The sequence below is a fragment of the Rhizomucor pusillus genome (genome assembly GCF_041956525.1).
Source record: "Rhizomucor pusillus strain CBS 183.67 unplaced genomic scaffold VTP01scaffold_5, whole genome shotgun sequence".
NCBI classification, from domain to species: domain Eukaryota; kingdom Fungi; phylum Mucoromycota; class Mucoromycetes; order Mucorales; family Lichtheimiaceae; genus Rhizomucor; species Rhizomucor pusillus.
Genome location: NW_027192147.1, coordinates 760,878 through 788,248, shown reverse-complemented (window position 1 = coordinate 788,248; position 27,371 = coordinate 760,878). Strand labels below are relative to the sequence as shown.

Here is a 27,371-nt window from a genome sequence, read left to right as displayed (position 1 = left end):
CAAATAAAGATCAACGAAAACGGAGTCCGCGAAAAAGGACCCGCTTGAAGGGCTTTAATGGAAGGCTGGAACTTTTATGCGAAACATAAATGAACGTCGGCATTGATGATATCTTTGCGCGTATTTATTTGATTTCATATAGTCACATTTGACACGCCAATTCCAAAAAAAGTCACTGACGAGAGAAACAACACAGTGATAAGCAGCGCCCTGAAGTAATTTACATGAATGGTACGTGATGTTAAGCTTGGGAGGTGAAAATATGTAGAGAGAGTGTGTGTGTTTGTGGAAAAAGAGAAAGACCAAGAGACGACGGCGCAAGGTGATAGATGCATACATAGATAGAATGTGGGTGCATAGATAAACACATGATATTTCAATGTCTTGTAGTCTGCAAAAGATGAGAGCATGCCAAGTGAAGATCCAAGATACGTTCATTATTGTACAAGAATCTGCAGTGTTTGCGGAACATCATGACTGTAAAGTCATCTGCGGTGGGAGGATCGCAGGTAATCATCGTTGTCGGTTTCGCAACTGTAATCTTGTGGTTCGCCACGTGGACTGCATACGGCTCAGTATCCCAATGATTGCTATCCATCACGCTCACTCCGTATCCCAGATCAAGACACGTATTCATAAGCCAAAGCGTGTCCTGCTTATTCTCCAACCATACTTGCAGCGTCTGCCCTCCATCGCTTCCATTCATTGTCGACACCAGTTCTTTGAACGCAGATATACCGTGTATTCGCGTGAATTCACGAATAATCGGTATATTGTATTCCAGGTTCACTTCTTGCTTTGCCGGCAACGCATTCTTCAAATTATCAATGGTTCCATTCCTAATCATCTCCAGACGTTTCTCCTGGGTCGTGCTTTGATACTTGTTGTACAGAGCGACATCCATCGGTGCAGGTGGAGTGAGCAGCTCGCGACGGAGGAAGCGCATACTTTCATGCCTCAATATTTCTGGTGGAATATCGAGCTCCTGCAGCGAAAGACCGTGGTGATGTGTGCGAAGCCTAGGTAAGGCATCAATGGCGCCCTCTGGATCTGCTCTGATAGCAGCGTTTATCGCACGTATATCCTTCTCCTTTAAGCACTTGTAGAGGTGGGTGTGTGGTAACCCGAAACGTTCCATATGCTTGTAGCAGAGGTTGCTCTTGAGAATCTCAACAAAGACATTCCAGAGGTTACCGGAAACGTCGTAGAACTTGTGATATTTTCTGTAGAGCTCTACAACGCGTGGGCTCTCATCGTCGTCGTGGTGGACCAAGTATCTCAGCACAAATATAAAGTTGATCTTCCTTTCAACGTCTTGCTCCACCGCCTTGCAGAGACCCTCGTAGTCTCCTGCATTTCCCCGGAACGCGAGCGCTGCGTGAACGTCCAGGTATTCGACGAACCGGTCTAAATATCGATGAGCTGCTCCGCTGCTAAAATCGACTGCTTGCAACGGCTTGTTTATCGAGAGGTCGACTCGTTCCGGTTTGCCAAGTCGAATGTAGACGTTGTTCCATTCATAAGCATTCAAGGGAATGTCCGTCTTGAGATGCGTCAGCGCCCATTCAAACCCGAGTTTGTATGCCAAGTTGTATGCCGGCACGGAATACCAGGAACCCCACAAGGTGCACGTACGTATGAGTTTTCGTATGCTTTTGGTGCGCACAGCCTTGCCAATAGCAAGCTCGGCAGGTATCAGGTCAACGAGTTGAATCAGCGAGCGGATATCTGCCTCCTCCTCTTCCAAAATTGTCTCCAGAACAATGCAAGGACCGCCTTCGCGGAACATTTTTTCAGCATCCACCGGGAGACACAGTGCAAGTAGCACTCGAACTGGCGAAAATTCGTATATAATCTCCAGGATTTCTGGAGGTAATCGCAGAATCGATGAATTGCTGCTTCTTCCCATCGTCATTTTCATTTTCGACGAAATAAAATAGAAAGAAGAAATATATAAACAGAAAAAGGGTGTTGGTCATCAGGTGGTGTTGGTGGTGCTTTGAAGGCCAAGAAGGTAGCACAAGAACCGGTGAGAAGTGAACGGTCCCTTGGGTACTGTAAAGTCGTGCATGTACATGTATACAATATGCAAACATATTCAACTTTGTATATTCAATATCTGATACTATGCTGTTTGTTTTTCTGGAAATCAGATTGTGCGTCTTTGCGGGGCAAGATGCATGTAGATCCTTACACCAACCGCTGCTGCTGCTGCTGCTTCTTCTGCTTGCGAATTTACTGGCGCATACGAGATCCTCGATAGCTGTAATTATGTAAACAGCTTTGCTGTTTCTCGGTGTCATTTGACTAGGTGATGGAGGACCCATGATCTCACCCAGACCAGCACTGGCGAACCTGTCCTGCTGTTGCATCCAGTGCAGCGTAGTAAATTTGCATATTCCCAAGACAACCAGCAGCTCCCGCTACACGTAGCCGTTGTTGCATCCGCGCATACTCTTAATCATATACTTGCTTCTTTCTTATGCAGATGTACGTAGCCAATATAGGCAATTATACAGTCAGCGAATCTCGATCTAAAGATCGGCTTTTGAAACTGCGCCCCCTGACCATGGCAGTTTCCCGACTTCAGGAACCGTTAAAATAACACATAAATATACTGTGCAGCGCAATAGAGTTCAATTGTTAAGGTCTCGGGTACATGTAAAGCGTAGTAAAAATATTAAGTTTAGAACGTCATCAGAGAGCAGTATCCACTATTGCTGCAGCTGGAATTGATATAGCAGGCTTCATTGGCGTAAAGTGGGCGGCTTCCGAAATGCACAGCTGGTACATGAGAATGTAAGAAATTTGAGTCTATTGTCTTATTTTCTTGTATACGTATTACACTGTCTTTTCTGCCTTTCGACAGATTGGGCAATTGAGAAACGCGGTAATGCGGTATGATCTCCCCGTATAGCATGGCTTGGGAACTTTACTTATGACTCATTTCCAAACGATCGTTTTCCGAGAACGAGCAGTCGCCGCTCAGCCGCTCAGTCATAAACAACAATGGTCTACTCGCTTCTTGACATCCCTACTATATTAGTACATCCGGTGTACGACTTCCTTTTTGAAACGCCGTGCTTGGAATGTTGTTATGGGCGCCAAGACCTTATGTGTTTGTCAAAGTATGATGATAGTTTTGACGATTCAGATACATTGGTGGAAGTGGCCGCGTTGGGCACTTCTCATCAGCACACAAGCTTTGCATCGATGGTCCTTCCTTGCAGTGCACTTTACTCGAAGCTATCTATATCATCACTTTGTATGTGCTAATGCTAGGAGATGTGAGCAATAGTCAAGCTTTCGTCAGCAACTTTACGGTGCAAAGTTAAATAGTAGACAATGGCGTCAGCTGACGCAACAAGGTGGAAAGCCAAGCAGCATACGATAATAAGGTCAAGAGCATTTGCATGAATGGCCGATTTGATCATATCCATAATAATTGAAGATTATTACCTGCGTGGCATCTGAAACTAAACTACAGCCCTGCAAGAGCAAGGGAGTCATTAGACAACACACTACATTGTCGATGTAGAGACGGAGAGGAAAAAATTACGAAAACGATGACTCGGCTTGTCAGACACACTCTACTGTGCTGATCTACATTGCGCAGATGCAGCTGACACTGGATCTGACCAATGCATAAAATACAACACATGGTCGTGCATATAAATGGTCAGAAAAGGATACATATTGATACTTTTGAGGCGATGAATTTCTGCAAAGCAGTAAACTTGTTGAATGAGGTACATAACAGTAAGCAAGATAGTAGACTTGAGACTTAGTCGCTTGAGGCTGGCGCTGTTGCTGGTGGTGGTGGTGGCACCGAGCGTTACACAAAATAGGCAACAGCGTGGTCGTTCGGCAATGCGCCAAGCAGCGAGCTTGTCAAAAAGCGATTCCTACGGGCCGACCAGGAGACTTGCCCTTTCCTTTCTCCCATATTTATTTGACAACACAACATGCCAGGCAACAGCCGATACCAGCCCAAAGACGCAAGGACGGTTGAAACTTGTTTTGATGACGATCACCATCTTTTCGACGGCAGCAGCAGCTTGCTCGGAGGAGGCAGCTCGATTTCCTTCGGTTCAGAACGCAGACTCATCAGTAGCACGCAAGCACTCGTAGAATTTTTAAACACGACGAGTCCTGAAGAATTCCATCGAAAAGATATAGCGAAAGGCGGCGGCAGCAGCAGCGGTGGTGGTGGTGGTGCTGCCAGTGCATTCTTCAAGCGTCGAAAGAACAAACCCAATTCTTCGTCTGCGTCCTCTACATTGTCATCTTCTACTACGTCGTCTGCAGGCGGCAGCGGAGGCAACGCTAAATCAATAGCATCCAGCATTTCTACCTTGTTTTCCTCGGCGAGCACTGACGGGACTATGCAAACGTCAAATACCTTGCAGCAGCGCAAGCAGCATACGGAAATTACTACGAAGTATCTCCATGGGCACGGATCGTCTCAACAGCAACAGCAGCAACCAACAACAACAACGACAAGCAGCAGCGATAGCGGTAAATCCACATCTAGACCGGTCCCTGTAAGAAATGCATCGCTTCGATCTGCTGCAGGGGCTAGCGTGGCGCACTCGTTTACCGAGCCAGCCAAGAGCCCAATTCTGCCGACGCCATCCAGGCACCGAGAATCTAGCTTATACAGCGGTGGATCGCTCCGTCAATCAAACTCCATCAGGTTTATGAGCAGCATCGGCGTGCGCAGTAGTCGAACGCGAGATAGCGAGAACAGACCTATTCTCTTGAGCCTTTTTGACCGCGACGGCTACGTCAAGGCACCCAGAACTGCCACAGTAACAACAGCAACGGGTACGCACGAGGCTGATGCTGCTCTAGATACAGCACTTTTGGAACGGATGAAAAAGTATATTGATAATCCAAGCGAATCAGACGGCAAACATGACAATGATGATGATGATAAAGAATCGGACCAAGTTCAGTGTGTAAGGCATGCACAGACGCAAACAAACGAAAGTATCAGCAATGTGACGAAAGTGGTCGAGGATGGTGTTGATCAACATAACGCATGTGACCACCGCACAAAGGTATCTCAGCAGCAACAGCAGCACCAGGACCAGACAGCCTACATTGAATATCTGAAAAAGCAGATCGCACGGGAAAAGGTCAAAAAAGATCGACTGAGAATGGCGTACGATAATTCATGCGATCAGTTTGAAGTGCTGAGCGGACTGGCATACAAGAAACTTCGTGTCCTATGGGAGGAGAAGCTGCGATGGGAGAGCGCATGGATCGAACTTAACAGCCAGTTTGAAGAAGCGGCAAATAGTAACATCGACGGTAGCAGCAAGGCTATCGTCTGTGAATAATAATAATCCGGATTCACAATTTTGAGATAAATGATAATAAACAATATCATACACATTCTTTCTTGTATGTGGCTGCTGCCCTTAGACATCCGAATTTATGCATTGCAGCAGCGCGGTCCGTGCACGCAGCATGAAACGGCGTAAAATGGGAGATGCGGCGGGTACGAACAGAATCCTTGAAGCATGTAAGAAATGGAACCTCGCATCAAAGCATATAAACGCTCGATTACAAGAGAGTGATCGAAAAGTAATGGCTTGAGGACCTGGGAAAGTGAGGAAGAATATTTATTTTGAAGCACGTGAAAGTGCACTCCCCAAGAAGAGATTTTGACAGTAGTAGGTAACGTAAGGAATCGAGATCAAGAAAAGCTACAGAGAACTAGATAACAACGCTGGCAACAGTCAAGAACCACGTTGACTAAAGTTCTTGCACAAAACGCTGGAAAGAAAAGTCCGTCTCGTAACAGCAGAAGCTCCATTCACTGTTGGAATTATCAAAAGGCGAATGTCAATCTTGGCTGCCAGAGTAACATTTTTTATGGACTCGACGTATCAGACATTACTTACAACACTTTGAAGACGGAAACTGAAGAAAAGAACGCGATAAAGCAAACGAGTATTGTGCATTGTGATCACACGTTCAATGGAGATTGCATAGAACTAATCGTGCTATCAATCAACGTAGACAGGCACTCTCGAAGCACACAACACTCGCAAGACAACACAGGACAACTCAAGCAGGCGGAGTGTACTTTTTACAAGAGTTATCTTTATTCATTACTTTGAACAGGACAAGAACAAGAGATTATTTAAACAAAAGCAATCTTTATTTAAAGACAAGAAAACTTTTAAATTCTAAAAAGCAGTGCCGTTTGGTTCACGTCGACAAGAAGCCAACGATATACCAGGGACCACCACGAGGAGGCGGCACTGATCAGTCCCCAAAGGCTCAATTTTGTCACCTACACTGTACTCGCACTACATTAACTCTCTACCTGCTCTGCTCCGTGAGGCAGAAGCGCAACAGATGCCAGAACTAGATCCAGATTTCCAACCTCTAGCTACGACCACAGTCCACGGCAAAACTATCAATTATATACTATATGCCGATGATGTCGCTTTAATTGGTACGTGGCATAGCATGAAAGAGTTACTAACTGCCTGCGAGAGGCACAGTTTGTTGTTGGGATATATAGATGGAACCCTGCCAATGCTTGATACTGGCCTCACCCGATCCACCACTCAACTTTCCCCTGCTTACCTTGTATGACACCCCAACCCCCATGGATCCTCCTTCCCCTACCTCGGTGTTCCCTTCGGGTCGGATGGCACAATCGATGCCCAACTCCTTGTCCAAAGAATGCCCACGCAGCGGTCAGTGAAATGCGTACCTTCCATTCCATCGGCGTTCGCCCAACCGGCTTGGGTAGACTCCTCTGTTCTCGGCTCTATAGCCAGTTCATTCGCCCAAAAATGGAGTATGGCCTAGCTATCTGCTCGTTCAACAAGAAGCACCGACAGATACTTGAGAACGCCCAATCGACCTGCCTCCGTATGATCTACGGTGCGCACCACAAATCCTCCACCGTGGTTATGGCTCATCTAACTAACCTGGCGTCTATGACGGAGCGTATTACCATTCTCCAAGCCAAGTTTCTCGTTCGTACCTACAACTTGCCTGACGACGCCTTGCTCACTGCGACCATCCCACTAATCCAACGTGCACGCAATGGCTCGTGGTACAAACTGAAGACCAATAACTTGATCTGGCGCCAACTACCTCTGCCGCGCGCGGAAACGACTACGCTTGAACTCAACAGTGCCATCCGCTCCTACCGTCGCGATATCTACAAACACCGCTGCCGACGCCGATACAGCAAATTGATCAACCAGTGCAGAAAATCCCTGGGCATAAACCAAATTTAAAACTGCCGATGTCAAGACTGGAGCGCAGCCTATGTATTCGTTGGCATCTGGGATGGCTTCCGAGCACCAAGCCCCTTCCCTGCCTGAAATGCTCCCAAATAACATCCTCACGCCGCCATCTTACCAACTGCTTCGACTTCCACCGCCGACTACGAGTACCTCGCACAGTCGATCACCCCATCTCCTTCATACTCAACCGTCTACCTAAAGCTTTGCCAAATCCCCAGCTACGCCAGTATCGGACGTACACATGGCCAATACTGTGCCAAATTCTTGAGGAAGTTGATCGGCTCTGTGTCCGCCGAGAAGACCCTGCTGCACCGCCACCACCCGAAGACCACGGCAAAAAGTTCATTATGTGGTTGAACCCGCGCACCTCCCTACCTCTGCCCGCACCCACCACAAGCTCGTAGCATTATGGATATTTGCCCTACATAGCATAATCCACAGCTTTGATTTTACCTCTCCCCACCCTATTTGCCCTTTTTCTCTCCCATTGTACCATACCTCTTTCCTCTACAATTTTCCCTGTTGCCCACACAGGGTTTTTCATCCTCCCACGTTTGGATCGGACGAGGACAATAAACTTAAAGCAGCGTGTGTCCATTTTCGTCTTTAATAAATCTATATTCATCCTGATCAGTCCCCAACGTGCACTCCGGCTTCACTCGGTCGCAAACATCATCGCTGGAAAGAGGTCCGAAATAGCTAGATGCGACGTCGTAGTGGTGGTATGCACGCGTCCAACTCCGAAGAGCTGGAACTGCCAGCTTTCCCAAAGAAAAGAAAAGAAAAAAGTTGGAGCAAAGAGGGGTTATTTAAAGTTTTTTGATGGGTGACTTGCTTCCAAAGGTTCGCTTCCCGTCCCTTTTGTCAAGAAGACCAGTCTGACTTTGAATTCCCTCTATTCCATGCACCGTGCACTTTTATGGAGAGTACTTTCCCCCCACCTCTGGCGCGATCATGTCTGCCATCGACATAAATCTTACAAACCGTTTGAAACTGCAATATCTGCCAAGACTCGCTCTAGGAATCAACGCTACAGGTTGGCGATATGCATCTGTACACTGCGAGACTTCCTGGAAAGAGCAAAACTTGAAAAAACGTTGAATATTCATGTTGGCACGTCGGTCTCTCTCTCTCTCTCTTCTCTCTCTCTTAGTGTTTGTGCTGCAAAGGGAGAAAGGATCAAGCGACCAAAACTCTTACCGGATGATTCAGAGTCAACGGAACTGTACGAGTACATTGCAGAGTGCTTGCAGCTGCTGTCGTAGCTGGGGGGAGAGAAAGGCAGGAGAAGAAAACGACTGTCTGTAAAGGAAAACCTGGCTGCATCGAAAGGGTACTGGTAAGAGTGCAACCGCGCGAGAGGCAGGAAGGACTTGAGCAGAGGCAGCGATGCAGATATGTATCAGCACTAACAACCAGGAGGAGAATGATATACTTGACAGGCAGACATTCAAATAAGCGTTCCATCGCATTTGACCAAAAAAGCAGCTATTGCTGCTTGAAATTGCGTGACCTTGCTGAGTACCATTTATGAGCTCCAATATGGATCGTCATATTCACTCTGGAAGATGAGCGAGCGAGCATGGCCGCGATAAGGGTGCGAACTCTTACCTGGCTCCAGCGACGACGACGCCCTTGCTGCTGCTGAGCAGGAGCCTCAGTCGCTTATAATTAATGCTCCATACTTGGCATGTGTTCATACATTATATATACATTATACACATTCGGAATCTTTGTGTGTGTTCAGGCCTTCCCAGTATGCAGTACAAAGATTAATTATGGAAGTATTCATAGCTCACGTCCATGAAATAATATACCACCGGAGACTACCTATAATTGACTTCGGAATAGCATCAGCTCTGCATAATCGGATGCCTTGCATAAATAGAAAGGCGACAACAGCAACAATGATAATTGAACATGTAATAGAAGTAGAGAAAAATATAGGTTTAGTAAAAATTCTAAGACTGATTGCATGTAAATGCGCATGAAAAATCGGAAGAGAGAGAGAGCAAGAAAATAAGCAGTTATGGGTGATTGTCGTGCAAGTGCATGAATTTTTGTGCTGGTGTGTTGCGTGCGTGCGTGTGTGTGAAGGGTTGGTAAAATAGGAGCTACACGTATCGGCTAGTAATAGTGTGTAAAAATAGCAAAAAGAGCGGCAATATAGAATTGAGAGATTGAGAACAAATGATAATCACCAAGCAATCGTTCAGCTCTTTGCATCAAGCAATAAAGTGAAACAGATCCCTTAGAATGCACAGAGAAGAGAGGTGATTTTGCTGTGTCATGAGTAGTATTTACATTCTTTCATGGCTGCGGCTGCTGCTGACCGTCAGATCCAGGCTCGCGCTTGCCGTCCTTGCCGGGCTTGGTGAATAGGGGGTTCTTGCTGAAAGACAAGCGTATGCCGCCCTTGATGGAGTTTGTGAGGCAAGATCCCTGCAGATCATGCATAGCCTGCGTCGCATACACAACGTCCTCAAATTCAACAAAGCACATTGGGCCTTGTGACTTTGTGCGGAATGACATGCGCTTGTATCCACGGCACTTTGAGAATAACTGGCGTAGCTCGTCCTCGCTGGTATTGGGCGGCAAGTTGCCTACGTACAAGGTATTGCAAGGTGGATTCTGGTCAGCAGGGTTGAAAGATCTTCCGGACGATGTCGACGATTGGTTGTAGCTAGGTGAAGAAATGCTAGGAGAACGGAATTCGAGATTGCCAGTATGCAAAGACAAGGATCCCATGCGCATGGACCTCAGTGGTTCGCCACCGCCCAGCAGAGACGAAGAGGTTGGTTGGGGAGGAGAGGATGAAGAGGCACCGAAAGCGCGTTCGTTGGGAACGGGTGATGATTTCGATAGGTAGTTGAAAGGATCGTTGTCCGATCCTTCTTGCATGGCTTTTGCCATGCGAGCTGGAGGCATAAGTCCAAAACCACCACCAGCACGCGGCGGGGACATGAAAGCCGCTTCGCTGTTGCGCACATCAATTGACTGTGAGCGGAAGCCACCAAAAATGCCATCAGAAAACATGGGTGTCGTCGGCGTAGATGGTTTTCGGAAAGGATCGGCCATGAATGGATCGGCTCTGTTATAGTCGGTTGGCGACAAAAGATCGCTCGGTAATGGAGAGAAATTGTCGTAGCCTGAAGATGATGGCAAATGCAGCTTTTTGGAGAGAATGCTAAGGGGAGAAGAAATGGAATCTGCTGTCGCTGCCGCTGCATGCAGGGCTGCCGTTGTTGTCTGAGGAACAGTCGAGCCACGCTTGATATGCAGATTCTTCTTTGCCATCTCCGCCTTCAGCAACGTGCCTCGTTCTTGATCCACACGCTTTCCATTTAGAACTTCAACCGCCTCCAGGGCTTCCAAGCGAGTGCGGAAACGAGCAAAACCGATCTATAATACTGTCAGTGCATGAAATAGTAAAAGAAAATGTACGAGATACTTTACCATTTGCTTTTTACCTCCGTTTGCGCTTACACCACCTTGCTCGTCCTCTTGATCCTTACAGTGCCACTTTAAAGAAGCAGCTTCAAAACCTGGAGAGAACGTAAACATGTTTTGGAACTCCCGTTCAGACATATCGTCTGGAAAGCCAACGACAAATATAGTTGTCACGTCGTCGTAGCTTTGGCCGTTCGCTCCTCCAGAGCCATTTACTTGAGATGAGAGGGATTGTCCACCGTGGTAAAAACCAGATGCAGGGGATGAAGCCAGCGGATGCATGCGAATATCGTTAGCCGAGAACAACGTGCCAAACTGACTGCCTATAGGCGCAGGATCGCTCGCCATGCTTAACGACATTGAGAATGACGAGAATGGAAATGGAGGAAAAGGGAAAAAAAGATTCACAAGACTAGTTTCAGTGAAACTTGAGTGTTGTACGGTATCTGGTCTCTGGCGGCGACTGAATACTTTAATGTGGAATGATGGAACCCCACTCACGCACTCTTAATAATGTAATGTTAATGCTTGATGGCTTGCGTGAGTTGTCTAATTCCAAATCAACGTATATCCACCTGCTACTCTAAGCAAACTAATACATATGCTTATCTTACCTGCCTTCCCTGTGCCGCTTTTCGCTCGAGGGCATTGATCTGCTATTAAGACAGCCACCAGGATTCGAAGCTACAATAAATTAAAGGATGAACCAATATTTTGCTTTTGGAATGCTTAAAAGCAAGGTACGCGTCTGCCTGCTGCCATACATATTTACAGTGAATTCAATCAATTTTTTTCATGTATGAAATTGCGCTATTTCTTCCGAAATTGCAACAGAAAAGCTCTGTGTCAATTCCGGTTTATCTTGTTAATTCTAAGGCCTGTATTGGCAAACGATGCTAGTATTGGTCCAATGTAAAGAAAATCAAGGCTCTGAGACCTCATGTAATCCATTCGAATCAATTCTAGTTCATGTGACAATAATGTTGTAAATGGACAGCAACTCTGCAGATGAATTAATGCATATCATGCGTCTACCCTTCCTTCCAAAGTTTTGGAGCTTGTTTTAGGGGGTTGCTTGTGCACGAGCAAAAGTCAGTGCACGATTCTCCAAGCCAAGCCCCTTTGGGTACATCAAACATTTGTGACGGAATGGAGATACCGACAGCGTACATTCCCAAAGAATGTGCATTGTGACATCCTGCAGCAGCAGAGACTGTGCCCGCCTTTCAAACGATAAAGATCGTTTTATCAGATGGTATTAATTAATACAAATATTGATAAATTGCCCACACGGTATATTTGAATGTAATGCGACGACGTTCCATATTGCTATGTGCAATCAGGTCGCGCACAGCTTCCAGAAAATTTGGACAGTGGAGTCGGAATCTAAGAGATACCCACCCCTTTCACAACGCAGAAAAAAAGAGTTATGTCCATAGACACGAGTCGATATGCTGACCCAAGGTATAGGTGTGACCCCCTTAAAAAGCACAGACGATTGACTTGGGCGCTTCAAAAGCTACTTTAAAGTCTCCTTGCAATCACCAATGGCGGTAGCCGTTGCGGGAGGTGCCGATGCAGGAAAAGTAAATGTCAAAGCAGATCCGAAGAATGGTGTTTCATGACAACTGAGCTGCTTTTGTTAGCGCGACGTGTGCCATATACTTATGGATCGTCTAAGCGCTTCGTACGCAGCCAAGGTAGCCATTATCAGTCTGACCGACTTCTATCGCGAGCTCGACGCAACAGAGCGAGCATTGTACGAGCAAGGAAAATTCAACCTGGACCATCCAAGTAAAATGCTTAGGAACAACAACACCCCTTGTATGCATGCTTTCTTAAAGATATGTATATAGCTGTATTTGATTTCGATTTGCTCCAGCAATGCCTAGAGTCCATCATCGCTGGCAAACCGACTCACATACCAGTTTGGGACCCGAACCAACACACAAAGTAAGAACCTTAGCAACTCCCTCAACAAGACTTACCTAACGATGATGGATGATGGCAGGGCAGGAACGCGCTTAATAGAACCTGTAGATGTCATACTAGTGGAAGGCACTTTGGTGCTGTACCCAAAACCACTGCGCGATCTCATGTTTATGAAAGTGTTCATCGATGTAGACAGTGACGAGCGTTTAAGCAAACGAGGTAAGGAAAAAATAAATAAATAAACAAACCTTTAGTGGTTAGTTTCCTCACAAATACGTCTAGTTGTTCAGCATACGACCAAGGGAGGGGGGCGAATGCAATCAATTAAACAAGTTCTTGCAGAATACGTAGAGTTTGTCAAGCCAATGTTTGACGATTTCATATGGCCGGTAAGCTGGAATGGATGAGGTGAGCTGTCATCATCACTGTCTTTTGCTCATGTGACATCACGCACGTAGACCAAAAAATTTGCAGATATCATCATACCTCGAGGCGTAGCAAACACGGCTGCGCTTCAGGTGCTTGGAAACCATCTGGAAGACCACCTGAAAACCAGATCAAGTGCGTCCAGCAATGAGCCGAAACTATCTTTGCGAGGAAAGCACTTAGCTGAGAATGCAACGGAAGAGTCTGCCAGCGGCAGGTCTACGCCTTCATCCATCTCAACTCGCCGCGATCTGCTGGCAACAACTGCGTCAAGTTCGTACAAGACCATCCCGCAATAGTTTGGGTCTGGCCATCTTGAAACAAGTATAATATATTATTAACATATTGCAAGGAAGAAAAACAAATCGGTTCCTTTTATTACTTGGATAAATGGTCTCAACTCTCATTCTAGTTCGTAATCTTACATCCATCATTCCTTTCTGAATAAACAGCGTTGATAACAACATTCAAAGATATAGCATCAGAATCATTGTAATGCTTCTCTAGATGCTACAGATCTAATTGAGCTACATATGCTGTCTCACAAAATGGCTTGCATGTATCATGGGAATATCAAGATCATCATATTGTCCGCCAAAATGTGTGGGGCAAGTTCTGTCGATATATCCATGGAGTCCGTTCGTCTGCGAGATACACATAGGACATCACTCTTGCAATGAGCAAACTATGGATTTTTCCTCAAGCATTGCAGAGATATCATTAAAAAGGTCCAAAGAATTCTAAAACCGTGTCCTTATCTTCTATCGAAATTGTCAAGATGGTTTCTCGTGCAGTTATACACACAGGTACAGCGGCTTGCCTAATATGTTGTTTAGATCTCATGTGATATCACAACAAAAGAGCAATTTCGAGGTGAAAAAAAGGGCGCAACAATAAACCATTGATTTAACACTGCATACATAATGTCAAGCAGGATACTTGGCAGCCATCCGGTGACATTCAGATGGTGTTACAGGGCATGGGGACATATTATACCATATAGAGCACATACAACAACAATAACAACTGGTGATTTACAACAATGCAACTGGTAATACATGATAGGAGACAGCGGGAGTCTTTAAATGGATCTTGTGTCCGCCATTCCAGAGCAACAGTTGTAATCTCGACACATTCCATTCAAGTGTGATAATGACTGCAGGGCAACCTCCTGAGCGTTCCCTCCTGTCTCGCAGGTCAGCGGAACAGGGCGACCGCAGCCCGGATTCTCGGGGTCAATATGGTCTGAGCGTTCATTAAAGTTTCCCTGGGGCACGAGGACGGCTATGACGAATTGCATTGGCGATCATGCTACCCATCTCTTTTTTCATTTTTACAAAAGACATTATTGACCACTAAGTGGCAGAAGAATACTAAGGAACGAGAAAAAGTCCTTTGTTCCATTGCACACAGTGTCCTACATAATTTTTCCTTTCTTGGGCAAAACCGATGCGTTATTTACTGGGAGCGTGTGAGCAAAGTAGAAAGTATATATCGTTGTACCTGTTTCTCTTCTCTATCATGCCGTCTGTGGGACGGAGCGCTGGCGATCCTTGGGGTGGTCAATAAAGGATTGTGTATTACTTGTTTGGGGCTGCAAATGAGAAAATAAATATAGCTTGCATGATTATGACTTTACTGACATCGTCATTTACGCAGAATCGTGACCGACAGAAGGTCGATACCATGGTAACGTACGGAAGCACGAGAATGGGAGGTCCTTCCAAATGAGCGCTGCCAGCTTTCGGCTGGCTGTGCATTTGTGCTGTCTTTTCCTTGGCCGTGCATTACGACATTGTCACATGCACCACACTGTTGAGAAGAAAAGCTTGTTCTATGATCATCCAGCAAAGTCGCAACATCGACCGAGGGTTGGGGCTGGAACATTTGTGAGAAGTATGGATATAGCATCACCCAGGAATAACCTGCCATCATTGTTGCAGCATCAGAAGGCAATCTTGCCCCTACAAGTCGCGCACCTTGTTTTCCAACGCAATCAAAAGTCTAGTGCCATGACAGATTTGGTATAGCGCAAGTCTGTTCTGCATTGGCTGGAGATGAAAAAACTCCTGGGTGTTCTGTGAAAAAATCCTGCAATGTGGCATGGCATCATCGACCTTTGACGAGGCAACAAATAGTCATTAAGGTTTTTTTGTGGTAACCGGTGTATAATTCGTATAAAATCGGAATCGAGATCCCCTTAGCTTCTTCTTTTTCTTTCATATTTGTTGAGCAATCGCTTACATACAATCATCAATTCAAAAGAGGTGAGAACACACCCCAAATTCTGCTTCATCAGGACATTGCTGTATCAACAAAACCAAAGTGCACGTACCTTTGAAAGTTTCGCTTCGCTGAGAAATTGCAATGGCGCCCATTGTTCTCAAGATCAAGGGTAACAAATCGTCCTTTTCACCATTCTCCAACCTGGACTCGGAGGACGAGTTGTCGCAGACGTGGCGGGTTTGCACCAAAGTCAAGGACGCCCTGGAAAACGGTTCAAGATTGGAAAATCTATCTTGGCGTCTTTGGTTTGTCCACAACTCGGACGAAGCCAAATCCAGATCTCAATTCAAAAAGCTATCCTGCACGGCCACACGCAGCCTGACTACATCTGCAAAATTCGCAAAGAAAGGAAAAGCAGTAACCATCAATACCAAGAAAAATACTACTGCACAGTCGATTTCAATGAAGGAGGAGCTTCCGCCAGCGCCGCTGCCACCTGCACCGGCACCACCGCCTCCTCAATCGGCTCCTGCTCCTACTTCCGCTGCACCGCCGTGCGTGCAACTACCGACACCGCCAGCCGCTCCACCTGTTGTTGAGGTCGGAAAGGATCTCCAAGAACGGCAGCTCGAGTATCGGCGGATGCTCCGTCAGCAACAGCAAGATCAATTGCGTAAACAGCAGCAGCAGCAACAACAACAACAGCAGCAACAGCAAGGTCCAAGTCTTGATACGATCGCGCAAACGCAGCCATTCCCGCAGCGTGATCAGTCTCAATTAATGCCATCAGGTCGAGTGTTCACAAGCAGCAAAGATAACGTTCAACCCGATACCACATCTGATCGAGCACCTGATGCTTCTGTGGATGAATTGACCAGCATACTCGATGCACTGATACAACCTATGCAGCAAGAATCATACCAAACAAACGCCAATTGGTCGGTACCTTCGCAGCAGCAACAGCAACATGAATCTGCAACGTCTATCACCCTGGACACAAACAGTTATCCACATGTCACGACGGGTAACCTTGTTTCTGGTGCCGGCGTTTCTGCGCTGTTTGAGCCATTTCCATTTGATCTTTTCAACAGCAACGGGTTTTGCCAAGAATCGATGTCCGTTGCGGCGATGACAAACTCTCTGCAAAGCAAACTGTTGGCTACGTTGCCGCGGGAAACTCTGGAGAACGCTGAGCGTTTGCTTGGCCCCAATACTCAGACACTTCCTGCCCCATCAAATAATATGCAATCGCAGGCACAGCGAAAACCGACTGGGAGCACAATGACGTCCGCTTCTTGCGCAGAAAAAATGGATTTTGCTATCTCCTCTACTGCCACCACCACTACTGTCCATGCCACTACATCATCCTCATCATCCGCTCCAGTGTCACCTTCTTCAAGCTCCACGAGACCCAATGCCAAAGTACGCACCACTGTCACCCTTGCCTCAACATCTGCAGGCATGAAGCCGATATGCAGCAACTGTTCTACCACCACCACTCCCTTGTGGAGGCGCTCTCCAAATGACGAAATTCTCTGCAATGCCTGCGGTCTCTAGTAAGTAAAAAAAAAAAAATTCCCCACCGATCTTCCTGTTTCAGATAAATTAAATGGGTACCAATCTATTTGTAGTCAGAAACTCCATCATGCTCCACGACCAAAGCATTTGAAACCACACTTTTCTGGCGCGGATACACGTGGCGAAGAAGAAACACCTCAATGCACCAACTGTGGTACTACTAAAACTCCACTCTGGCGTCGCGACGAACGTGATGGCTCGCCTCTTTGCAATGCGTGCGGTCTCTAGTATGTTGAAAAAAAAAAACTCGGAAGTAGCAGGATGCTCATGATTTTTTCACACACTTTAGCTTCAAACTTCATCGAGAACACCGTCCCATGTCCATGAAAACGGATACTATCAAGAAAAGACAGCGCATCGATAACAGCAACAACACCCACGCTACATCCAAGAAACCGCGCAAAGACTTTTCTTCCCGAACAACGAAAAATAAGCAGCCGTCACCACCTGCTGCTCCAGCTGCTTTGCCATCGACATCAATAACATCCTCGCAACTACAACAAGCAATTCCACTGTACAATGATTCTTCCTTTCTTCAGTTCACGCATTTCTAATACAGAAAAAAAGAGAGATCAACGACATATATCTTGCTTTATTATTATTTATACCATCCGTTGTATGCACCCCCATTTCCCCATTTTCCTTTCTCTCATGCCCCTCTTTTCCACTCATGCACACATGTGTTTCATCCTGCAACAAGTAAGCAAAAGCAAGATTGTAAGCAAAACGAAAATAATAAAAAAGTTCATCATTGCTACAACGTAAACTTTAACCCTTCATGCGCATTGCCCGGCGACTCCGACTAGTTCAGGGTCGTATCGACAGTTTGGACCTTCTCTCGTTTCCACCACCACAGAGTCCTTCAGCACGGCAATGTTTGCCGACCCGCCACCCCTCGACTGCCCAAGTCTCAAAGTCTTGAGGGAGCTTTGCAAAGACGCGCTGCAAGATCTCGCCCGCGAGGAGGCCGCCATTCAACGCACAACAGGTGCATCGCTGGTCATCAAGGAGACGCTTTTCGAGAATGAGTCAGATAGCAACGACAAAATCCAAAAGAAAAGCAGGACTCACGCTACTTGCCAGCAATGTAAAAAACGGAAAATTGCATGCGACGGCTACCAGCCATGTAACAGGTGTGCCAAGCAGCCAGAAGAGTGCCACTATGCCCCTGGCGCCCCGTTCCTTTTGCGACGAGACGGCGACAAACCGCCGCCACCCTCTGCTGCAGATAATAATAGTTCCGTCAGCAGTTCATCGACTCGACAGCAATTTTATTTCATCAATCGATTCTCTGCAAAGCAATCAACATTCCCCACACCACCGACAAATGCCCCATCTTCATCCTTAGCGGTAGCTCCTCCACCTCCACCTCCACCACCAAAGCCAGCAATCACCTCGTCGTCAATAGGAAAACATGTATCGACAGATACTCACGGCCACTTTTTTGGAGAGACATCGCTTTTCCTCGCTTCCTCACTTTACACTCATCTTCCTTTCTCACACCAAACATTTTCAGCTGCTACAGTCTTCCCTACGCAGCTACTGTTACCACCAGACATGTCGTTTGCAGATGCAATTTCGCTCGTCGACGAATATTACAGCTACGCCGATCCATTCTATCCAATCATCATGAATAAACACGCATTACTGGAGCAGCTGAAACGCTGCATCAACAATGAGCCAGCGTGCCTGTCACCACTCTACTTTAACGCCATATTTCTACACGCGCTTGCAATCCGACCAACCGACAAGTGCGAAGCCTGGAGTGCTTTTTTCATGGACAATGTACTGTCGACCTGGTCGCACTATCTCGATAATGGACACTTTAGCACGATACTTGCGCTTGTGGCTCTTGCCAACCACCTGGAGCGCATCAAGGCTTCGACGCACCTCACTCGCGCCTGGACTTTTGCCGGCGTCGCAGCCCGGCTTGCTGTGGACATGGGATACCACCGGATACCGAGTAGCAGCTATCAAGCACAGACAGCAGTGCGCACCTTTTGGACGTGCTTTGTGACGGAGCGTACATTTTGCATGATGTACGGCAGACCTTCCATGCTCGAAGAGCGAGACATGTACGTTGATATGCAACAAAATGCGGCTTTCATTTCGAAAAAAAGCGTCTATTGTAGGCTAAATATATACGCTCCTTTTTAGCGACACACCGTTACCGACAGTGCTGGATCAGGACGAGCCAGGAGTACGAAGCTGGGTAGGCAACCTTCTTTTCATGATCAAGATGGCCAAGGTGACCGGGCGGACAATGCGGTTTTTGTACAATGCGCACACAGAAAGCAACGGATCGTACCATGCAAGTGTTCCACAACAACAGACCGGGCGGGAGATCTAAAGTAATGACACATTAATTTTTATTTAGGGCAATGCATTCGTTGCAAGTGTTGATTTCTGGATCTGCACTGAAACTGATATATTGGAAAAACGATTACACGACAGAAGCATGCAATGTCGCACAGATGATCTCAAGATATTTTACCTGCTGTCATCACTTATTCTCCTCCATCGCCCTTCCTCCGTCCGGCACACCAAAGCTGTGAATTCGTACACGCGCGCGTCCCACGAGATATGCTTCCTGGCAGCCATCCTTTTAACGTACATTGCTTGCTCGATGCCTCTGCAGCAATTGCGCGAAGCATGCGACTCGCCGCCCACCGTGTATGCACTTTTAATGGCACTGCATGTTCATCTTGCCAATGCATCGTCGCCCGTGTCCGAAAGGAAAAACATTGTCTACAGCGAAATTAGTTTTGAGAAGACATGGCTTTTGCTACGCGGTCTGCCGCAAGCCCAAGCGACACGAGATTCGATGGTCGCGGAAACAATCGATACCCTCAACCAGTCATACCAGAGACGCAGCAATGCTATTGTGTCCGGCTTTGCCGTACCGCAAAGCACTGTGGTGATCGGCAACAGCAACAACAACGCAGCGAGCAGCAATAGCGTTGGTAGCGGTTCGCCTCACCCTCCCGCTGCAACTGTATCTACTAGTTCAACTTACAGTAGTGGTAGCAGCAGCAGTAGCAACAGCACTTTTAAATTCATCCCATTCACTCCACGACAGCATCCACCTCCTCCACCGCCACCTCCTCCTCCTCTGTCAGCGCAGCAAGAATCACAAGCAAATCACATCAACGATGGTGATATTATTATGGATCCTGCAATGTTAACCGAGTCTCCGCAGCCTTTTTCGATCGATACCAGTTTCGAGCATTTATTACTCTCGATCAATAATGACAACAGTGATCTGCCGAGTTCTGTCCTAAAACAAAACCCCCCTTATCAATGGCCGAGTTGATTTATCTAAATTTCAATGCACATTGTTGTAAATTTAAAAAAAAAACGCAAAAAGGGATTTAGTTGTAGTAGTTTTATCGCCGTGAGCCCTGATCGACGCGAGTAATAATATAGTCGTAACACCGAAATTTTGTTTACTTACGCTACATACATATTTCCGGGGAAAAAACTCATATCAGTGACCAGGATCAACTCACGAAAAGGAAATCTTTAGAATCAACTACAATGGCAGACTTTATTTCTAAATAACCAGCTCAGGTACACATTTCAGTATGCTGCCAAGCAAGCCATGTAATAAAAAAAAAGACGAAAAAAAAAGATATGCCCCTCCCTGTGAGTTTGTTTCGCTGCTGCTGCTGGCACACTTTTTTGGCGCCATCCGAACAATGGTTGCACAGAGAGAAACGAGCTCCGAACAATCGAAGCAAGCGCTTCTAGTAGCAGCTTTTTTTCTCTTCTTCCTTTCCCCCCTCTATCTTTATATCTTTGGGCCCCTCGTTTGTATCTTTGCCCTGACATTCAAGCATGTCAAAGCCAGCCTCGTTCTTGCGGGAGTAAGTCCACACAGCCGGGCTGAAGCATTCGACGATTGAAGCTAAAGTTGTTCGGTGTGCATAGATACAAGATTGTCATTGTCGGCGGAGGAGGTAAAGGAGCAGCAGTAAAGGCGAGAGCATGCGCACACCTGGAGATGATGATGACCATCGTTACCCACTTTAGGTGTCGGCAAGTCTGCCCTGACGATACAGTTTATCCAGGCGCACTTTGTAGACGAATACGATCCGACAATTGAAGGTACTACTACGGAGAAAAAGGAACAAGTGGATGTCGTTCTTGCTAATACGTATTATATAGACTCATACCGTAAGCAATGCGTAATTGATGATGAAATGGCACTGCTCGACGTGCTTGATACAGCTGGACAGGAAGAGTACAGGTAAAGTATAGTTATTTTTTCTTATCAGGAAAATCAGCAATTGCAGGTTATTCATACGAACTGGGCAGTGCGATGAGAGAACAGTACATGCGAAACGGCGAAGGATTCATTCTCGTCTACTCGGTCACATCGCGCCTTTCATTCGAAGAAATCAATACGTTTTATCAACAGATTCGACGCGTCAAGGACCGCGATTTCTTCCCCATGGTCCTCGTCGGCAACAAGTGCGATCTCGAGAGCGACCGTCAAGTATCCAGCCAGGGTAACAACATTGCTGACTCCCTTTTGGTTCCATGTATATGGGTTTTCTAACCATTACGGTTAACAGAGGGTCGTGACCTGGCAAAGAGCTTTGGCTGTCCGTTCGCAGAAACATCAGCGAAACACCGAATCAAGGTTGACGAGACTTTCTACGACGTTGTCCGTGAGATCCGCCGCATGAACAAGGAGCAAGAGAGCCGTGCAACTGGCACAAACGGATATTATCGAGGCGAGAATTTCGAAATGGAAGAGGGCAACAATCAAGGCGGCTGTTGCGGTTGCGTTCTTATGTAGAGTTATATCCCATCCCCATCTAACCTCCATTTCCCCACCACGTTCTTTATACTTTCTAATTATCCTTGTAATTTCTTTTTCTTCTTCTTTTCTATTCTTTCCTTCTTCTACTTCTTCTTTTTCTATTCCCTCTTCTCTATACTTTTCTTTACTCACTCGACCTATTAATTAAAAGATAGTACGTTGCGTGTGTCCGGAGTATATGCTTGTTTATTGTCACTATTATTCGAAAATGTCCAATGTGGTAAATGGCTTTTGGTTTTTCTCTGCTTTCTGCCGTCGTTCCTCGCGTTCCCGCTCCAGTTTCTCCCGCAGCATCTCCTAAAACATTGTTGTTAGTTATCGTAATATCAACACCAGATAATTCTTTAAAAATTCTCACCCTCTGTGCATCGACAACGTTCTTTTGCTTGCGCAAATGGCGCTTCGCTTTCTTCTTTAATCGCATATACTTTTCATCCTCAGTTTCCTGCTCTTCACGGCGTTTCTTTATAATCTCTTCCTTGGTGAGCTGCGTCATACGGCCAACGTGGTTCGGGTTGAGCGCGATCATGTCAGGTTGAAGCTTGTCAAGCAGACTATGTACTTCAGCTTCCTGTCGCTGTCTCAGAGTCTGGAATGGATTAGCTTCCATCGAGTCAAAGTTGGGTTCACCGGCGCCTATTTCAGTTGTTGTTAGCAAAAAAAACACTACCAAAAAATATGCATATTTGATCAATCTTACCAGGAATAACAAGGCTGGATACACCTTTGGCGTGGCCAGCACCCAACACATCTTCGTACGGCACAAAGTGCACATCCTGGATCGCCGAGCCCGGTTGCAGATGGTCCATGTACGGTGCCGTTTGCTTTGTCAAGAATGCATCTTTCCAGACGGTAACGTGGTTGCCCCATCCGACGGCAAGCAAGCCCCGCTGTGAAATGGATAAAGACGATGCTGCCCGCGGTGTATAGTATTCTTGCACGACGCCGAACTTCCTGATATCCCAGATCTTGAGCTGTCCGTCAAGACCCGACGTTGCCATGTAGTGACCGCCTTTATCCACCGCCAGTGCCTGCACTGGACCTCGGTGACATAACATTTTTACGAGAGGAGTGGTCATGCTAGGTGCCCACAAGGTGACCGTGCCTAACAATGGAAACCTTTAGTAAAAACCAAGTCGGCTGCAGCGCAGATATATAGATCGTTTTTCAAAAAGTTACCATTTGCGTGACCAAGATGGATAACTGCATTGTACGGGTTTTGTGTCATGGCGTGACAAGAACCGAGTTTTGTCCTGAGCTCTGCCACAAGTTTACCGGTGGATGTATCTTGGTATTTAAGGTAGCCGGCGTTGCCCTAAGCGGTCAATGAGTGATATTTTCTCAGGCAGTATTTCAGCGGTGATATACATACAACAGTTGCAAGCAGGTAGTGATATGGTAGGAATTCGAGTTTGGTAACATCAATGTGATTTTTCATCTTGTGAATTTCGACACCTCGATTGTCGTAGATGAAGACGTATTTCTTTTGCGCTGCTGCGAACATCGTTTCATTGTGAAGCCATTTGACATCTCTCACTGACTCTTGCACGTGCGTCTCGAAATGTAGTTTACCGGTCTGCCAGTCGAATGCTGCCAAGTGTCCTTTTTTTCCACCGATAAGCAAGTGTCTTCCATTGCGTGTGTAATCTACATTGTATGGGCCGAAATCCGGAAGATCCAGCTCAAATATCTATTGATCATCGATATATCAGCAAATCCGTAACTTGAGTAAACTTGTTTCCTCACACGATCTACCTTTTGTGCCGTGTTGATGTCGACGTTTTGCTTAAGCTGGTCTTGTCTGAATCGATATGTGCGTTCTAAATTCTCTGCTTCGAGATAACCTGCTTCTTCTTGGAGCAGAATCTCATTTCGTGCTGCTGAGCGTGCCGCTTCCAGTTGCTGTTCCTCTTGCCGTTTTAACTTTTCTTTTAACCTGTTGTTCTTTACTTTCTGTAAAACCTGTGTCAGCATCTTTCGATCATGAAAAGCTGCGTTTCAGCATACTTTAAAGTCGAGTGGTCTTCCACGCTTATATTTGTCTTCATTAGGTACCGGATCTTGCTCCGTTGGATCGTCTTTAGATTTCAACACGACACCCTTTGGCAACGGCACCTTGGGCCGTTGTTTACCGGAATCGCTCTTTTTCTCTTTCTTTTTCTCTTTTCCTGTGGCCTTTGCCTTGCCCTTGTCGACAGCCGGCTTATTATTCATATGTGTATAATGTATGAAGAAAGAAGGAAAAAAATGCAGCGCTTTCCTTTTAAAGCGGGGTCTTCAAACTTCTCACACATTTTGGACATTTTTATTTCACAAGCCACTCACTCATTCTAAACGAATTCGCCCCGTTGCCAGGACATCTTTATGCGATCCCAGATACCCTCCGGAGACAACGCCGGCCGAACATCCAAGTAAAAGCTCACTGACTCGGGTCTTTTTGGATCCTGGCGGCCACTGTAGAAATCAATCACATAGGTCACTTTCTTTCCACAGCGATCCACGGTCCAATCATGCCGGTCGAACGGTAATTTGTACCTGGAAAGGCGAAAGTTAATTAATAATCTATAGAAACCTTGTTATCACAATCCCATTATCATACCCAAACAAAGATCTTAAGCGAGCCTTGGGAGTGATATCCTTGGGTCTGCCTTGAAATTTCAGTAATTTAGGTTGATTGCATTCGCTATAGATAACAACACAGTCAGTATCGTCTGTCGAGATAAGGTGCAAGTGAGGTAACATACGTCTGATGCATCTTTTCCCATTCCAGAATCTTGGCCCACGCCTGCTCGTTCACTGCATTGTGTATCGGTACCACTACTGACATGTCGCGCTCCTTGGGGTCCCAGTTCTTTCTTCTCATTGCGTTGAAGAACATTTGCTCGGAAGGATAGATCCACTTTTGGTCGGTGCCGTCTGCTCGAGGAATCGTTGACACTTCTCGCTCTGTGCTCAGCGGGATCGCTTGGCCTGGATGCGGCGACTGCTGAGCTACAGCAGGCATGTTGTTCCTGGCATCAATGGCATCGGAATCGCAACCTTCTTTTGACTGTGGAAGAAAGTGTTTGTATGAAGTGTGGTCGACAGGGCACTTTGCTTCCTCCTTGTTCTTTGCCTCGTCCTGCTGCTGCTGCTGCTGCCTTGGTGGCAGGAACTTTTCGTATGTGCTGTGATCGACTGGACACTTTGATTCCTCGGCTGCCATCGGTATGCTTAAATGGTAAAAAAAAGTTATGCTTTTCAGAGACCCCTTGTTGTCTGGCAGGAATAAGCATCGAAACCCAGCTTGCATTCCCGAGGGGCAAGTCAACCCGGACTAACAATTTTATCTACTCCTTTTCTTTGATAATCATAGTTAGGCATTTTAACGGGGTAAAATACAGGACAGGTCCTAGCAGCAAAGTAGAATTTGTAATAATATAGGTATGCTACAATTCCCATTTATATTCTACAGAATTATAGCCTTATCGAGGCGAAGGCAATCTGTCTGTATCCGTCGGTGCTTGTCTGCGTCGAGGGGTATAGATTGGGAGAGGAGAAGTCGGCCTGCCACCTCCTCCACCGGTATTGTGAATCATCTCGTTGTCTCCAGGAGTGGCTTCATCCATATCATCTTCGGACTGTTCGTCTTGCTCATCGATGCCTTTTTGAATCCACTGCTTCAACATGTGCACCTGGAAGTTGCCAATAAACAATCTGCAGAACGGACGGCAACGGTCAACAAACGGGTCTTTGTAGCCAGATATTTTTTCCCTTTTTTCGTAACTTACTGGACAATATGGTACATGAGAAGCGGAAGAGTCAAAACGCCTACGGTACCGTAACTCTGTGTTCCGTACATGACGTTGATGAGAGGGATACCGGTTGATACAGATTTTGTCGCGCCGCAGTACTATCCCATTCCTGTTAGGCGTGGTTAATAAAGTATAAAACGTTTTTTACATACCATGATGGCAACAGCATCCTTGCGCGAAAACCGCCATTTTCTGACCCATCGAGGTTCATCCTCGGTAAACCAAGGCACCCTGGCTATAAAGAGACATGCAGCACAACCTAACAAGTACATGAAAATATCTGTGCCAATAATGGCGACGATGTCGACACTGTTCATCCTGTGGAATGCATCGCTAGCTACGCCGTCGCAAAATACGGACCACACGATGCAAAGAAGCGCCAAACTGTTGATGATTGAAAATTTCAGTTTGGCGGCCAGGTATTTGACTTGTCTCGGAAAGAAATAGCGTAGCACCTGACCGACCACGAGAGGCAACAGAACAGTCAAGCCCAATGTCTTTAATACATTCACATAGTCGGGGTTTCCCCGTTCTCCCGGAGGAAACACCAAGTTATCCTTGCCAAACACTGGATTCATTTACAAGGATTATTAGAGAAACTTTTTCATAGTGTCACGCAACGAAGACTTGCCTGTCATCAGTGCAGGGGACAAAAAGATACCCAATGTGTTACCAAGCGCAGCGTTCACCAGTGCTACAAGAGATTGTGTATCGGTAAATAGGCAACAAACAAGATTTTATAATCTGGTTTTAGCATGATCCCTTATTTACCTCCACTGCCATTTCCATTCGCGTTTCGGGTCATGACGGCGTTCGATGAAACAGTAGTGTTGGTAGCCAAGGCAATGACAAGACCTTGATACACCATCGATGACAAGTCGGCACCGACGGCAATGTAAAACCGGACGATGCCATACATGACAAATGGCAGCAAGATAAAGTTGATAATTTGCACGACCAGATGCAGGCGCCATCTCAGCACGGTGTGCAGCATTTGTCTGATCTCTAGGCCTAAACCGGATAACAAAAAGATCACAATCACCGCGCCCCACTTGATAGTGTACTGTGCCTGGATATCGCCGTTGCTTTTGCCGACCTGCGGAAATGCCCACGCCAGACCGATCGCGACAGCCATACCAACCAGGAACCAGTATTTCAAGATCTGTGCGAGCACTCGTCTGCCAATGTGGCGGCAGTGTTCCTTGAATTTGCTCCTATTACTGCTATCCGTGTTGTCTGGATCCTCATCGTTGTGCCAGTCCGCCGCCGTTGCGTTGCTTATTGAGAGTTTTTCTTCATATCTTCCTTCTTCTTCTTCTTCTTGTTGCTTTTGCTGACGCTCAGTAAAACGATTACTCTTGTCCTCCGCCTCCGCTGCTGCTTGTGATCCATGGCTGCTGCTGGATGCGGGAGTGTGATAGCTTTCGACTAGAAAGGGTGATGATCGATTGGATGACGATACGCTGTTTCTCTGCTGGCTCTTGTTCACCACAACAACGGTCGTTGTCGTCGTTGTGGACATGTTGCTGCCCTAACGTGAGAAAGAAAAAGATAGAGAGACAAAGGAAAGAGAGTGCAGGAAATTTGTTCTTCCGGGCCTGCCGAGACAGATCACTGATCGGAACAAGCAAATGTTTGTGACACCTCCCGCCACTGACTCGCTATTGCCGCAAACAATGACGCTATATCCATCATCAAAGATGGCAACCATAAAAAAACTTTGCTCATGAGTCATATCAGTTTAAAATCTCAAAGGCATCGATAAGGGCTGGAAATGCCTGCCAACGTCCTCCCATTTGCATTCAACATAATCGAAGATCATAGATACATACGTCACAAAGGCTGTCCTTTCTACTT

The 27,371-nt window shown here is 46.3% G+C and overlaps 13 protein-coding genes across 13 annotated transcripts; 7 read left to right on the top strand and 6 right to left on the bottom strand.

Moving 5' to 3' along the window:
- Positions 1-376: 376 nt before the first annotated feature.
- Positions 377-1,921, bottom strand: VTP01DRAFT_8450 (uncharacterized protein; the record flags this gene model as incomplete). The annotated part of the gene is made up of 1 exon (XM_069387573.1): positions 377-1,921. One exon carries the CDS (start codon positions 1,919-1,921, stop codon positions 377-379), a length of 1,545 nt encoding a protein of 514 aa, XP_069241328.1.
- Positions 1,922-3,965: 2,044 nt separating this feature from the next.
- VTP01DRAFT_8449 (uncharacterized protein) lies at positions 3,966-5,345 on the top strand (the record flags this gene model as incomplete). The annotated part of the gene is made up of 1 exon (XM_069387571.1): positions 3,966-5,345. One exon carries the CDS (start codon positions 3,966-3,968, stop codon positions 5,343-5,345), a length of 1,380 nt encoding a protein of 459 aa, XP_069241327.1.
- A 1,473-nt stretch (positions 5,346-6,818) lies between these two features.
- VTP01DRAFT_8448 (uncharacterized protein) lies at positions 6,819-7,271 on the top strand (the record flags this gene model as incomplete). The annotated part of the gene is made up of 1 exon (XM_069387570.1): positions 6,819-7,271. One exon carries the CDS (start codon positions 6,819-6,821, stop codon positions 7,269-7,271), a length of 453 nt encoding a protein of 150 aa, XP_069241326.1.
- Positions 7,272-7,323: 52 nt separating this feature from the next.
- Positions 7,324-7,684, top strand: VTP01DRAFT_8447 (uncharacterized protein; the record flags this gene model as incomplete). The annotated part of the gene is made up of 2 exons (XM_069387569.1): positions 7,324-7,426; positions 7,482-7,684. 2 exons carry the CDS (start codon positions 7,324-7,326, stop codon positions 7,682-7,684), a joined length of 306 nt encoding a protein of 101 aa, XP_069241325.1.
- Positions 7,685-9,590: 1,906 nt separating this feature from the next.
- VTP01DRAFT_8446 (uncharacterized protein) lies at positions 9,591-11,090 on the bottom strand (the record flags this gene model as incomplete). Its single annotated transcript, XM_069387568.1, has 2 exons — positions 9,591-10,682; positions 10,737-11,090. The coding sequence occupies 2 exons, from the start codon at positions 11,088-11,090 to the stop codon at positions 9,591-9,593; spliced, it is 1,446 nt and encodes a 481-aa protein (XP_069241324.1).
- A 1,069-nt stretch (positions 11,091-12,159) lies between these two features.
- VTP01DRAFT_8445 (uncharacterized protein) lies at positions 12,160-13,387 on the top strand (the record flags this gene model as incomplete). The annotated part of the gene is made up of 7 exons (XM_069387567.1): positions 12,160-12,194; positions 12,250-12,316; positions 12,377-12,524; positions 12,587-12,683; positions 12,742-12,881; positions 12,945-13,051; positions 13,121-13,387. The coding sequence occupies 7 exons, from the start codon at positions 12,160-12,162 to the stop codon at positions 13,385-13,387; spliced, it is 861 nt and encodes a 286-aa protein (XP_069241323.1).
- Positions 13,388-14,735: 1,348 nt separating this feature from the next.
- VTP01DRAFT_8444 (uncharacterized protein) lies at positions 14,736-14,975 on the bottom strand (the record flags this gene model as incomplete). Its single annotated transcript, XM_069387566.1, has 1 exon — positions 14,736-14,975. One exon carries the CDS (start codon positions 14,973-14,975, stop codon positions 14,736-14,738), a length of 240 nt encoding a protein of 79 aa, XP_069241322.1.
- A 480-nt stretch (positions 14,976-15,455) lies between these two features.
- Positions 15,456-17,446, top strand: VTP01DRAFT_8443 (uncharacterized protein; the record flags this gene model as incomplete). The annotated part of the gene is made up of 3 exons (XM_069387565.1): positions 15,456-16,870; positions 16,946-17,119; positions 17,182-17,446. 3 exons carry the CDS (start codon positions 15,456-15,458, stop codon positions 17,444-17,446), a joined length of 1,854 nt encoding a protein of 617 aa, XP_069241321.1.
- A 319-nt stretch (positions 17,447-17,765) lies between these two features.
- On the top strand, positions 17,766-20,205 carry VTP01DRAFT_8442 (uncharacterized protein; the record flags this gene model as incomplete). Its single annotated transcript, XM_069387564.1, has 3 exons — positions 17,766-18,967; positions 19,050-19,203; positions 19,270-20,205. The coding sequence occupies 3 exons, from the start codon at positions 17,766-17,768 to the stop codon at positions 20,203-20,205; spliced, it is 2,292 nt and encodes a 763-aa protein (XP_069241320.1).
- Positions 20,206-20,729: 524 nt separating this feature from the next.
- Positions 20,730-21,696, top strand: VTP01DRAFT_8441 (uncharacterized protein; the record flags this gene model as incomplete). The annotated part of the gene is made up of 6 exons (XM_069387563.1): positions 20,730-20,758; positions 20,823-20,851; positions 20,925-20,999; positions 21,060-21,141; positions 21,210-21,403; positions 21,470-21,696. 6 exons carry the CDS (start codon positions 20,730-20,732, stop codon positions 21,694-21,696), a joined length of 636 nt encoding a protein of 211 aa, XP_069241319.1.
- A 222-nt stretch (positions 21,697-21,918) lies between these two features.
- On the bottom strand, positions 21,919-23,934 carry VTP01DRAFT_8440 (uncharacterized protein; the record flags this gene model as incomplete). Its single annotated transcript, XM_069387562.1, has 7 exons — positions 21,919-22,017; positions 22,079-22,356; positions 22,421-22,825; positions 22,900-23,035; positions 23,093-23,410; positions 23,476-23,673; positions 23,728-23,934. The coding sequence occupies 7 exons, from the start codon at positions 23,932-23,934 to the stop codon at positions 21,919-21,921; spliced, it is 1,641 nt and encodes a 546-aa protein (XP_069241318.1).
- A 116-nt stretch (positions 23,935-24,050) lies between these two features.
- VTP01DRAFT_8439 (uncharacterized protein) lies at positions 24,051-24,925 on the bottom strand (the record flags this gene model as incomplete). Its single annotated transcript, XM_069387560.1, has 3 exons — positions 24,051-24,255; positions 24,320-24,403; positions 24,465-24,925. 3 exons carry the CDS (start codon positions 24,923-24,925, stop codon positions 24,051-24,053), a joined length of 750 nt encoding a protein of 249 aa, XP_069241317.1.
- Positions 24,926-25,184: 259 nt separating this feature from the next.
- On the bottom strand, positions 25,185-27,036 carry VTP01DRAFT_8438 (uncharacterized protein; the record flags this gene model as incomplete). Its single annotated transcript, XM_069387559.1, has 5 exons — positions 25,185-25,416; positions 25,491-25,612; positions 25,667-26,082; positions 26,146-26,208; positions 26,286-27,036. 5 exons carry the CDS (start codon positions 27,034-27,036, stop codon positions 25,185-25,187), a joined length of 1,584 nt encoding a protein of 527 aa, XP_069241316.1.
- Positions 27,037-27,371: the final 335 nt, after the last annotated feature.